This window comes from Pleurodeles waltl, chromosome 10 (assembly GCF_031143425.1).
Source record: "Pleurodeles waltl isolate 20211129_DDA chromosome 10, aPleWal1.hap1.20221129, whole genome shotgun sequence".
Lineage (NCBI taxonomy): Eukaryota > Metazoa > Chordata > Amphibia > Caudata > Salamandridae > Pleurodeles > Pleurodeles waltl.
This window is the reverse complement of record NC_090449.1, coordinates 123,833,376-123,845,986: the sequence shown is the minus strand read 5'-3', so window position 1 is coordinate 123,845,986 and position 12,611 is coordinate 123,833,376. Positions and strand designations below refer to the sequence as shown.

The following is a 12,611-nucleotide window of genomic DNA, read 5'->3' as shown; positions in this document are numbered from 1 at the left end:
AATGAACTACTGAGACTTGTCTTTTGGGATTATTTAGGAGACCCAAGACAGACAGGGTGAACACCAGACTTGTTGATCTAGCTGTCTTACTGGCTAGACGCACTATAACAGTGGCATGGAACAGTGCCGCTCCACCTTCTCTACCTAAATGGCAGAAGGGACTGACACAATGGGCAGCTGAGGAACAGCAGTCACTGCAAGTGGAAGAATTAAGAGGGCTACACAAATACCCCATAGAGCAGACGGAGCAAGCTCACTGAATAATTGCAAACCCACATTAAAAACAACAAACCCCCACTGGGGCCACACCATATAGTAATTACCAAATGTCATCCACCAAATACATGATGAGCTCTCAATAGACAAAGTATCTCATGTACATTCCCAGAAGGTGAGACCGACGCCCCTGCAGTTCATGCAGAAGACATAGGTAGCACTTATAGGTCTCCAGTTAGTCATGGAGAGAAGAGGCAGCCTAATTTCTTGGCATATAGGGCTATCCTATGATTGCTTCATGTGTGGGCATTCCTCCTTCCACTCCCCCATGCGGCTGCCCCCTCCTCCCGAGACTTAGATGCCAACACTTTTAGCAACACTTGACTATGACTGGGTTATAGATGTGAGGTCAGGCGAAGCATTTGTTAACTGTTACTTTTCCACAGAGTTGGGATAAGGAGTTTGTTTCTCTGTTTATGCCACGTAATATGGATAACAATTTGCTGGCATTCTGAAGAAACAACAAAAAATAGGTGAATGATAAAAAGGCGTAGTGCAAACATGCAGATTGTATCCTAAAACTTGTTTGCCAGTTAATCAATAATATGTACTGACTATACTTCGACCCACATGGTTGTACATGCTGATGCTAATATAAATATATTTAAAAAACAAATTAACATTAAGTTTCAATTTAAATACATTTTTTATTAACTAAAAAGTTATACATTTAATTAATCAAAATGAATTTATATTTTTTATTAAATGTTTGATGTATTTATTCTTTAAATAAGCTAATTAATTTTTAAAATTATACATTTTTATTTAATATATCATTTAACACTAAACCATATATATGTGTGTATATATTGCGACGACCAGCCTGACATATGCACTTTAAACCTCTCTACCCAGCTGTCTTAGATAGCTGGGTGGAGAGCAGGCACATGCCCCTAGTAGTCTTGGCCCCCTGATATACCCCTGTAAAAAAAAATTGTTGTCCAGAGATTTTCATTTTTGATTTGTGTTTTTATATCATTAGAGAAGTCATTTAGCTTGGGTAGACATTGCTGATCCAGGTAAATTTTTTCTGGGCGACATTTTTTAAAATGGCAGATGTGCTGCAGTGACGATGTAATATTTTAGGAACCGTGAGACCTAAATACCTCATTTTGATGTCAAAACATAGGTTTTGGGGGTTACGCAGTCTTATAGAGGCAGAAAATAACTCCTTCTCCAAAATGGCGGCTCTATAATCCTGTGTTTTAGCCATCATATTGGTAATTTATTTTAATGTTGTTTTTCTTTCAGGTTTTCTGTTGATTCTGATTTGTAAACATGAGCGAAGCAGGTGGTAGCAGAGGATCTTTACCTCTGGATAGAGTGTTGCTAACTACAAAATCTGAGGACTCCTTCAACAAAGAAACGTGTTGTATGCCAAAGTAATCCGAAAAAAAGCTAACATCTACTGCGGCTGGACAGAAGAGAGTTTGAGATGCTGTAGAAATACGGCAAGATGAAGATCACGAAAGATTGAAAGTGATGGGTGAAGAGGATCAAATATTTTATCACTGTAACAAGTGCTACAGGTCTTATACAATGGAAAAAAGCCTGAAAAAATTCATCAAAAAATAGTTGAAACCAGTGAATCACAACAAGTATCAGAGTCTTCTGAGAAAGCGACGACAACTAATGCCAACGCCCATCCACTTAGAAGATCGATGGCTACCCCTCATCCACCTCCAACAATTGATCAGAAAGCAGAGGATCTCAATGTGTGATGTGTGGTTTAGCCAGAACAAGGACAAAAGAGATTGACGAAAGAACAAAGTACAGAGTATATGAGTCTCAAAGAACAATCATGTTTTTATCTGCAGCTAGTTTCTTCCAAGATGAAGTTTTCAGCTGAGTTGCTAATCTAAATAGCAAGGTGAATGTATTTGCAGCAGATTTGTATGCCCACCCAAACTGCATGCATGCATACATTTGAAAATATGAATGTACAATAAGGATGAAAGGTTTCACAATTGCTGCTCTTGATAATTTTGATTTTGAAGACAGCTCTTCTTTGTCTGGAACATTCAGCACACATGATACTGCCATGGTGCTTTTTCAAGACTGTACCAATGACGTACTTGTTAGAAAAACAAGCTGTGTCAGCTGTAGGCATAAACAAAAAAAACTTAAACCTAACTGCCTTGCCAACGTGTGCAAAATCAGTACAAGCCATCAACATGTTCCCGTCTACCAGAAAGTTGAAAGTGGCTGAGGACATTGATCTTCTTCTACCTGATGATTCGGTCCTCAAAACTGGTTTAACTTAATTTATCATATCGCTTATTTGGCGTGGACTGAAGGATGAAGAAAAGCCAGTTCCTCCATGGGCTGGGATTCATGCTCTGATCTCCCAGAATACTGTCCCACTGAAGAAGGTTGGGTTTTCACCAGTAATACCATCTCCAGTCACAAACTACACAACAGTATACACAGCTGTAAAAAAAATTACAAATCTGCAGACCAGCCTATCCTGACAATTTTCTGCGATGAAGGTGTTTTCTGTATTGTAGCTGACATTTTACGAGAAATCCAGTAAAATTTGCTGATCTTTATCCAATGATGGGTATTTTTCACATGACAAAAGTTGTGTTGCGGTATGCAGGAAGTTATCTTAGCGGATGTGACATAGATGATGAACTTATTGAGGCCAAAATCTTTGGAAGCAAAACTTTCCAGCCAGCATTGAGAGGAACTCATTCAGTACACGGTATGCCTTTAATTTCTGAGGCTATAAAACATTGCGTTGGAATGCTTTCAAGAACAAGAATGACATATTAGGTTTTGCATATCTTATCTCAGAAGTGAACAAGGCATAGGATGCACTTCATTCAAAAAACATAATGCAAAGCAGGCAGAAAACCAAGGGACATATTTATGCTTTTTGCCGCTAACTGAGCTAACGCAGTTTTGCGGCAAAAAGTTTAGCACCGGCTTGCGTCATTTAATGCCAGCCGGGTGCCGTATTTATTGAACGCCGCTAAACTTGGACTAGCGTCTTAGAAGAAGACACTAGGCGTGCAGGGGTGGTGGTAGGGAAGAAGGGGGTTGTGCATCAGAAAATGACACAAAAAATGCCTCCAACCAGACTAGCACCATTTCCTGGCGCACAACCACCAAAAACATGACTCCTGTCTTCGGACAGACAGGAGTCATGACCACCTCAATGGCCAGAACAGGGGACAAGTGTCCCCTGGGCATGGCCATTGAACCCTGTGTCATGCAGTGGGCCCCTGATGGCACTTAAAAAAAACATACTTACCAATAATCACCCTACTTACCTGGGATGGTGTCCTCCATCCTCTGATGTCCCTCTGGAGTGGGTGGGGGTGTTCCTGGGGTTGGGGAAGGCACCTGTGGACCCATTCCATGGTGTTTAACCATGGAAATGGGTCCACAGGTCCTCTAATGCCTGGTCTGACTCAGGCGTTAAATAATGGTGCAAAGCAAGCTTTGCACAATTATTCAGCCACTCCTCCCACCCGCCTACTTTGCATCTCATTGACACAAGGTAGGTGCACGCATCCAAAAAATGGTGCAACCTCTGTATTTTGACGTTAGCCGTGTGTAAGTCAAAATATAAGTATGGAGTTAGGGTTGCGCTGAATTTGCATAAAAAAATGATGCAAATTTGGCGCAATTGAAGTATAAATATAGGCCAAAGTTTGTTGAGTTTGTCAAAGAATGTGAAGAAAAATCAGAACTTTGCAAGTATTGGGGAAATGTTTTACACATCATAACTCTAGTGACACTTGGTACATGCTGAACGAGAAAGTGATTGGGAGCTGCACATGAAGACTGTGAAGTCACTGATTACTGTGTTTCGTGAATTCGATTGCATAAGCTACCTGAGATATGAGTCCTGGTATTTGGAAAGAGTGGTGAAAGACAGAGGGAAGATTCAATGCTGTGGCTCCAGATATGAAACTGGAACAGATGATCCAGAGCTCACAGAAAAGATCCAAGGGAATTGTTGGTCAGACACTTAAAAATGAATATGTTGCTCAATGGCAGCTAGTTTACCATGAGGTCCATTCTATTTGCAATATTTTCAGAAAGGTGATAACTTCAAAATTAATGGACCATCATGAAACTGTTCCTCACCATGAACTTGTGGGAAAGAGAGGGGAACATTTTAATAAACATGTTAACAGCCTTCTTCATTTCATGCAGCAGCAAGGAAATCCCTGACTGAGCCTGTGCGACTACACAACTTTGTGACCAAACAATATGTAGATTACAATATAAAGACATGTCTACTATATGTCCTGGAACATGGATCAAAACTATACGCAGAGCTGAAGCAGAAGAGATTTGCATTGAAAGTGAAAAAGCTGTTTGACATAATCACTAAAGCTAAACTTCCACACTTTAATAGCCATAGTAAGAGTTTCGTCCAACCAGCCACTACAAACAGGTTACAAAAAAAAAAAACCTTTTGCAAGCACACAGAGAGATGGATGTAGCAAAAGAAAGCATAATTTTATCAAGGACATTCTGTTGCATGATCTTCTTCTTCCAACAAACGCATTATTTGATGGAGATGCTGCAACCAAACCAGTGAAGCAGAAACATCACACTTGGAAAAAAACTTTCACCTGAAGAATTTCAATTTAAAAAGGTGTCCTCATTGAAAACTCTGTTGTTGTGGACTATATGTCACAATTGCAAATGGTCAAGATTTCATCCATGCAAAACTTCAGAGAGGTCGTTCAGACTGTTCTACAGGTATCAAAGTCAGTGTGCACCATGCAAGCACTGCACATTGTCTTTGACAGTTATCTTGAACTATCTGTCAAAGAGTGTGAGAGAATCAGAAGAATGTCTTCAAGTGGAACAATTGAACTTGCCTGCAACAAAAATTCAACACCTTTACCTGTGCAACTTGATAAATTCTGCTAACGAACAATATGAACTTGGAGATGTTAAACATTGCCGATGCCTCAGTGAATACTGAATTTCCAATTATTGCAATTGGAATGCTTGTCAATGAGGATTTGGCGCCTGCAGATATATTCAAAAGATATGGGCCAAGAACTTAACAGCAAATAGGAGGAAGCTGACCTTCGTGTTGTGCCACATATTGAGTGGGCTGTTCAAAATGGTTCCAATCGAGTCATTGTGCTGTCAAATGACATAGATGTTATTATTGTGCCATTCAGATTTGTTGCAATGTTCATAAATCAAGGATTATCAGAGTTATGGATACGTTATGGAACAGGCAAGAAAAGACACTTAATCCAGTTTCATATTCTGTACAAGGAACTTGACCCAGAGATGCCCAGTGTTCTTATCAAGGCACATATTCTTACAGGTGGTGACACTAAGAGCAAAACTGGAACAAAGCTTGCAGCTTTAACTTTTGAAGCTGTGAAGATTCTAAAAGGATTTGCTGAGACAGAAGAAAAATGTGACGTTAGAGATGTAGAAAAATACCTTGTGATTGTGTGGAAAGTGAGTTCTGACTGTCACATTCGACGATATTCGGTAAGTGAGTCCAAGAGATCAGTCCCACTAAGTGACCTTCCACCAATGTCATATCCTGTGCATGGACACATTTAAAGGGAGTTCTGCTTGATCAAAAGATGTACAAATGTTTTGGATCATGCATATGTAGAGAAAGATCCGTGTGAATTTGGTTGGGAAGGTATTGACGGGGTGCTAAAACCTATGAAATTTCTAAAGCCTCTACCCACAGAATACACATGTACATGTACTCACAAAACCTGTGTTACAAAAAGATGTCCCTGTTGATATGCTCTTCTCAAATGTTCAACATTGTGCAAATGTACCACTGAAACAAATAAATAAAGTGAACTATGAAAATGTGTCTAAAACAGGAGTGATAAACATTGTTTGGTGCATACATAAAAGGACTAAAAAACATTGTTATTTGTTTCATTTCTTTATATGTCTTTTCCTCCTTTATTATAGCCGCCACTTTGGAAAATGGCAGAAGGGTTTCTGAGGAGTTATTTTCTGTCTCTATAAGACTACTTGACCCCCAAAACCTATGTTTTGACACCAAAATGAAGTATATAGGCCTAATGGTTCCGAAAATATTATATCATCACTGCAACACATCCGCCATTTTTAAAACTGTCTCCCAGAAAAATTCAGCCCAGATCAGCAATTTCTACCCAAGCTAAATTACTTCTCTAATGATTCAAAAACGCAAATCAAAAATGAAACTCTCTGGACAACCATTTTTTACGGAGTTATATCAAAAGCCGGGTTTATAGTGCCTGCAGGAGCATCGAGGCAGCCCGACGGAGTGAAGCAAGACGACTGGGTGAGACGAGCCAGCATATGCAGTGGGTAAGTACATTTTTATTTTTTTATTTCCTACTTCGTAACGTACGGAATACGCCAGTGTACGCTACTCCTTTAGGTATCATATTGTGTTATTATACATGTTTTATCTGAAAAATGGGGATTCAGTGTGTGTCTAATAGCGATGCATATTCTCTGAGACAGCAGGTTAAGTAATGTAATATAGTATTTTATCTGCAGCTCCATGCTTAGGTCTCCTTGGGAACCAAAGTCCATCGCTCTTCATCACTGCACACACTGTATAGGCTACTATGAAACAATGCACATTAACAGGAGCAGAAGTATAAATAAAACCAATTTGTTGTACAACTTCAGCATAGTCTGTGTTTTGTGTCACGTCACAACTTCAAGTAATTGGAAGAGTATAAACCCATGCTTCTTTACGGCTTTCTTCCCAAACAAAAAACCCTAGAGCTGGGCCTGATCTGCTCCCACGCTTACTCATCCCAAAATAAAAGCATTTTGTTTAATTGTAGAAGGAATGTTAGGCTTGCAGTAAATCATAAATATGAAATTATCAAGTGGTCCCTGGGACATCTCCAACTAAATGAACCTATCTGTCATGCTTGCACATACAAGTTTGGGCATAGTATATGATGGAGCAATCGCATCGCTGCACCTCAGTCATGAGAATTCTTGATGCAAGCCCAATGACGGCTGGTAAAGGCAGGACCACTATACATTATTGTTATGTCTTCCATTCATGGAAAATGATATAATTAAATAGATTGGGTATATTTAAAGTACAAATGTCAAGGAGAATAATATCTCACTGTATTAAGTTTCTTTTAAATCTATTTTAGTATGTATATTTTATTATTTAGGCTGCAAGTTTGTGTTTTTACGATAAATTTGGGATGTTCTTTCAATGTATCAATTTAACAAATAAGTATCAATTAAATTGTGTTATTCCTGTATTTGACCATCTAATTACACTATTTGGGCCATATTTTCAACCAGCTTGCGCAACCGGTACATCACTTTTTTTGACCCACCAACGGCGCAGGCCCATATCTACAAGGTCACACAAAGCTACTTTGCGTGGCTTTACGTGGCCTTGTAAATATGGAGTAAGGAAATGCAGCGTGAGTTGCTGCATTGCCTTACTCTGCGTCAAAGAGGCAATCCATGGGGGTTCAGTGGGTGATCCCACTCAACACCCATGAAATTTGACACATTCCCAGATTTACAACGTTTTGTAAACGTGGGAATGCATCAAAAGCCTACGCCTCCCTAGGGGAGGCATAAAGGAGGCGCAACAAGAAGAAATATCTTTATTTCTCCTCATCTCATTTTTTCCTTTTTCTATGTGGGGTGCATTCTGCAGCTCACATAGAAAGAGGAAAATGCCTCTTGTGATTGTTTTTGTATAGGAAGGTGGGCCTTCCTGCACAAAAACAATCATCTGTGCAACGCTTTAGCGCTAGGCTGGAATTTGTGCACCAGCTCAGAGAACTAGGACAGGAATGCGCCATATCCTGGAGATAAGGCGTATTCCTGCCGTTTGCTTTTGACGCAGGGAAGCGCAGCAAGAAGACTTGCGGCACTGCTCTGTGCCAAAATATTGTAAATATGTCCCTTTGTATATTTTATCACTGCACATCATGTACAAATGTAACAACAATGATCTTTCTTTTGCATGATATAAACTAATGCTTTCTCTGCTTCTGATTGCGGTTGTTCCAGGCAGTTGGACCCAGATGCAGCCAGTGTAGTGGACACGTTGAACCCCTTGCTTGACGTTACCTTGCTGCCTCGCTTCTCCACCATTAAGCCATCTCATGTTACACCTGGTATAATACAAGCAGCCGAAGAGTATCAGAGAAAGTTGAAGGAGTATGTAAGACAGCTGGAAGGGAATCGTAAGTGAAGACATTGAATCATACAAGTCACTACAGAATGGAATGGTCATGAGCTCGATTATGAGTGCCTCAGAATAATCCCCATTATTTACCAGAACCGAAATTACCCTTACAGGGTCCATCGGAGTCAATAGGTCACTCATAATCAAATTCAAGAATTTCACTATTAACATATTCCCATTATTAGACTCTTGTTATACCAGAAGTAATACCCATTGGAAGTTAACATATTGGCAATTCAGCATGCTTTTCTTTTGTCAGTAGCTGTAAGGTATTTGTTATTTCAGTTATTAAAAATGTATAATGTTTGATATTTCTGCAATTCAATTAGATGGGTCCATTTGGATATCCTTATCAAAATTGATGAACCCGGATATTGATTTTATGCTCTAGCTACAATGTCTAGAGCAGTCTGGTTTGGTGAAGAAGCAATGGACAACAATCAGCAAAGAATAGAGCTTTGAGCTACATCACAAATAATGCACAGAATGGGTTACCATCAAGGGTTGGCCTATCTCTCTAGGTGTGAGAATAGGTGTAAGAGGGTGTATCTGGGCGTGAGAGTGGCTGTGAGAGTGTCTGGGTGTGAGAGTGCCTACATCAGTGTTTTAGTGGGTGCATCAGTGTGTACGAAGGTCTGTGAGTGGGTGCATGAGGGTGTCGTTGGGTCTGTGAGTGGGGTGTGAGAGAGTGGGTCTGTGAGTGGTTGCTTAACTGTGTGAGTGGGTTTGTAAGTGGATGTCTGAAGGCCTGCTGGGGCTGTGACTAGGTACATGAAGGTCTGAGTGCATCTGTGAGTGCGTGCGTGAGTGTCTGAGTGGGTCTGTGAGTCGGTGCCTAAGTGTCTGAATGAGTGTGTGAGTGGGAGAAAGAGATTGAAAGCGAGAGAGAGAGAGAGAAAGAGAGGGAGAGGGAGACAGAGTTTTTAGGCTTTGATGTATGATGTACTTAGAATTAGATATTTATGCCCAATTTTAAAAGAAATTTTTTATTGTCTTTTAAAAAGAGTGAGATCACCTTTTATATGACCCTTAAATATTTTTACTTTAAAAAAAGAAAAGACGGAAACGAGTCCAGCAGGACTCGAACCCTCAATGCTCAGTGTGAAGATCTGTGACCTTCACACTGAGCTATTCATGTTTTATTTTTTAATACTTTTCTTTTTAGCCCCTCATGGGCTATCTGGGACCGCGGCTCCCCCAAAGTCCCTACATGTTTCTTTAAATTATTTATTTTAAAACAAGCCCCTTACGGGCTATCTGGGACTGCGGGGGAAGCATCAAGGCCTCCCCTGTGGACCCACTGCTTCACCAATCAAGGAGCTGCTTTAACAGCAGCTCCCTGCTTGCAGAAGCAAACTTTTCATCTCTGTTCAATGCATGCATACCTGCGTGCAGGGAACAGAGATGAAAGCTCCACTGTTTGACAGTGGGACCTTCTTGACAGGTCTCGCTGTCAAACAGTGGAGTGTTTGCTGTGGCTTGGCTAAAGCTTCAAAGTTGCAGCTGAGCCAGTGCAAAAAGCTATGCCCCTGATGTGGGCGCCCCCGGACATAGCAGGAGCCAGCCATGGAGGCTAGCAGTCCCAGGGTCATAAGTGGCTCCACGAGGTGAGCCGCGTGGCCCTCCTCCAACATGAAGGAAGCCCCAGGGCAGTTGGGGGGGCGCATTCCCCCTGCACACAAAATAAATATAGCCCTGGGAGGTGGTGGTCACTGGGGCTGCAAGGGGGCCGCCTGCACCCCTTAATCAATTTTAATCAAGCCCCTGGGAGGTAGTGGTTCCTGGGGCTGTGTGGGAGGCCACCATTTTAATAATGCCCCCGGGACTTGGCCCACCCGGGGGCTTAAAAAAAGCAAAGCGCGGGAGCCCACGCTCCATTTTTTTTTCCTATTTTTGCCGGATTTGTGGATCCTCTGCAAATCTCGGCAACATTTAAAAAAAATGTTTTTTAGCACTGGGGGGTATTTCTAGGACCCCACCACCAGAGCTAAGGGGTCAGAGTGTCTGCACCCTGGCCCCTTTTCTTTATTTTTAACTTTTTTTTGTGGGACTCGGCTGAAGCTCAGTCCCAACATGGATGACAACACTTCCTTGTTGAAGTGTTATCAGCCAATCAGATCTCAGCACGAGATCGGGGGGGGGTCACCAATCCATCACGTCCCTAGATATACAAATTTTGATTTTCCTTAATTTCTCTAAAACTGCTGAACGGATTTACACCAAATAACAAAAAGGGGTCTTTCTGGACCAATTCTGCCAAATTTGGTTGAATTCAGTCCAGTTTTTTTGACGCATTCGCTGTTCAGTTTCTACTTTGGGAATTAACCTTGGAAATGCTCTAAATTTCACCCCCTCTTTATCTCGGCCCCCACTTCACAGATCACCCTGAACCTTTCTAGACAGCAGCTCATGAGACTGTCGAATTATTTGGGAATTTTTTTTTGAAGATTTGCCAAGTGCCTCCAAATTTGTAGGCAAGCAAAAAACAGTTTTTTCTTTAGAAACTAGGCCCTAACTATAGCCACCTAGTGGAGACCGCCACTATGTAATATATATATTCCCTGAAAAAAAAAGTTACAAGGACGGTATAGTTAGATTCAGATTTCTCACACTCAGGACCAAAGACATTCAGCAGTTATAGTTACCTGAGCTATCTATAATTTACACCCACTGAAATGCACGTATTATGACTTCACATATTACATCACTCATGACATTGTCAGTGACATCATTGATGACATCTCAAATGGCATCACTGAGGACATCATCCAGTGAGTGTGAGTGTTTCATAAAAGTTTCTGACACAGAAAGTTATATACTGACCTACTGCGTAAGTTAAATTACTATTCTTCTGTACTACTGAGTGTTAGTATTTTTGTTGCATAAACCATCTAAACTGTAATCTCGTTTTTAAAGCAGGTGTACTATTTATGAGTGAAGTAGCCCCTAACATGACATATGTCCGTTGCTGATGTATGTATATGATGGTGCTTTGTGACTAAGCTGTGCATTGAAACTTCACGCCACATTGATGGCTGAGCATAGTTGAATTTTATGACATACTGACCACTTTGCTTAGACCCCTATCCTGTGTGATGAATGAGTGCAGTAGCAGTTTTCAATAAATTCATCTGTTCCCTAAGACCTCTCTCTAGGGTGGTGGCACAGTGTAGTAGTGGTGTGCAACAGACTAACCTCTCTGCTGACACATAGCTCCAGGATGAAGAATAATTTTACTAGTGGTTTGTGACACAGAGGCCTGTCAACTAAGGCATCTCTACTGGGTGTGTGTTATACAGGCCCTGTAACCTTTGGATTTTCAGTGTATTTCTATGCTTTTGAATGCTATTTCCTAACTATAACGTTCCTGTAACCTTTGGATATTATAGTGAATTTCACAGTTTTTAGTATAAGTTGTACTACAAATTGACCCATAAGTTAAATTTACTAATACACATTTTCATAAGTTTAGAAATTCATTTTATTCTTACATTCCCTCATATTATATATTTTAAAACTAAAAATTAAAACAATAAGGCAAGGCAACTTATGTAGTCTTTCTACAAATGTAATGCACAAAGGGGGTCATTATGACCCCAGTGGTCGGAGTTAATGTGGCGGTAGTACCGCCAACAGGCTGGCGGTACTTGCCGCCAAATTATGACATAGGCGGGTTTGCTGAAGCCAACCCGCCAATGTACCATTCCGACCGCCATGGTGGTAGCAGCCCCCGGGCTGGAGATAACCACCTCCAGCCCGGCGGCTGCTATTGTGCCGCCTGCGGGATTATGACCCCGCCTACCGCCATTTTTTTCGTAGCGTTCATAATACCACGAAAACCATGGTGGCAGGCCCTATCAGTAACAGGGAATTCCTTCCCTGTCACTGATAGAAGGCCCCTACCTCTCCAAACACCCCCACCTCTCCAAACACCCCCCTACATCCACATCCCCCATTCACACACACACACAGACACACACTCATTCACACATACATACACGCATGAATACATCCAATCACACACACATCCGCACACACTTCAAAACATACACGCAGACACGCATCCCGATTTCTATACATACACGCACTCACACTTTCATAGATTCACGCAGGCACTCAACACTAACCACACACGCACAATCAA

General features: G+C 41.1%; 1 protein-coding gene across 1 annotated transcript in view; it reads left to right on the top strand.

Annotated features, from left to right (window-relative positions):
• LOC138261206 (uncharacterized) overlaps positions 1–12,611 on the top strand; it is an 86,010-nt gene that overhangs the window by 29,984 nt on the left and 43,415 nt on the right. Inside the window, exon 3 of the mRNA XM_069209957.1 lies at positions 8,290–8,465. Within this exon, the coding sequence (XP_069066058.1) occupies positions 8,290–8,465 (176 nt within the window). The remainder of the gene's footprint in view (positions 1–8,289; positions 8,466–12,611) is intronic.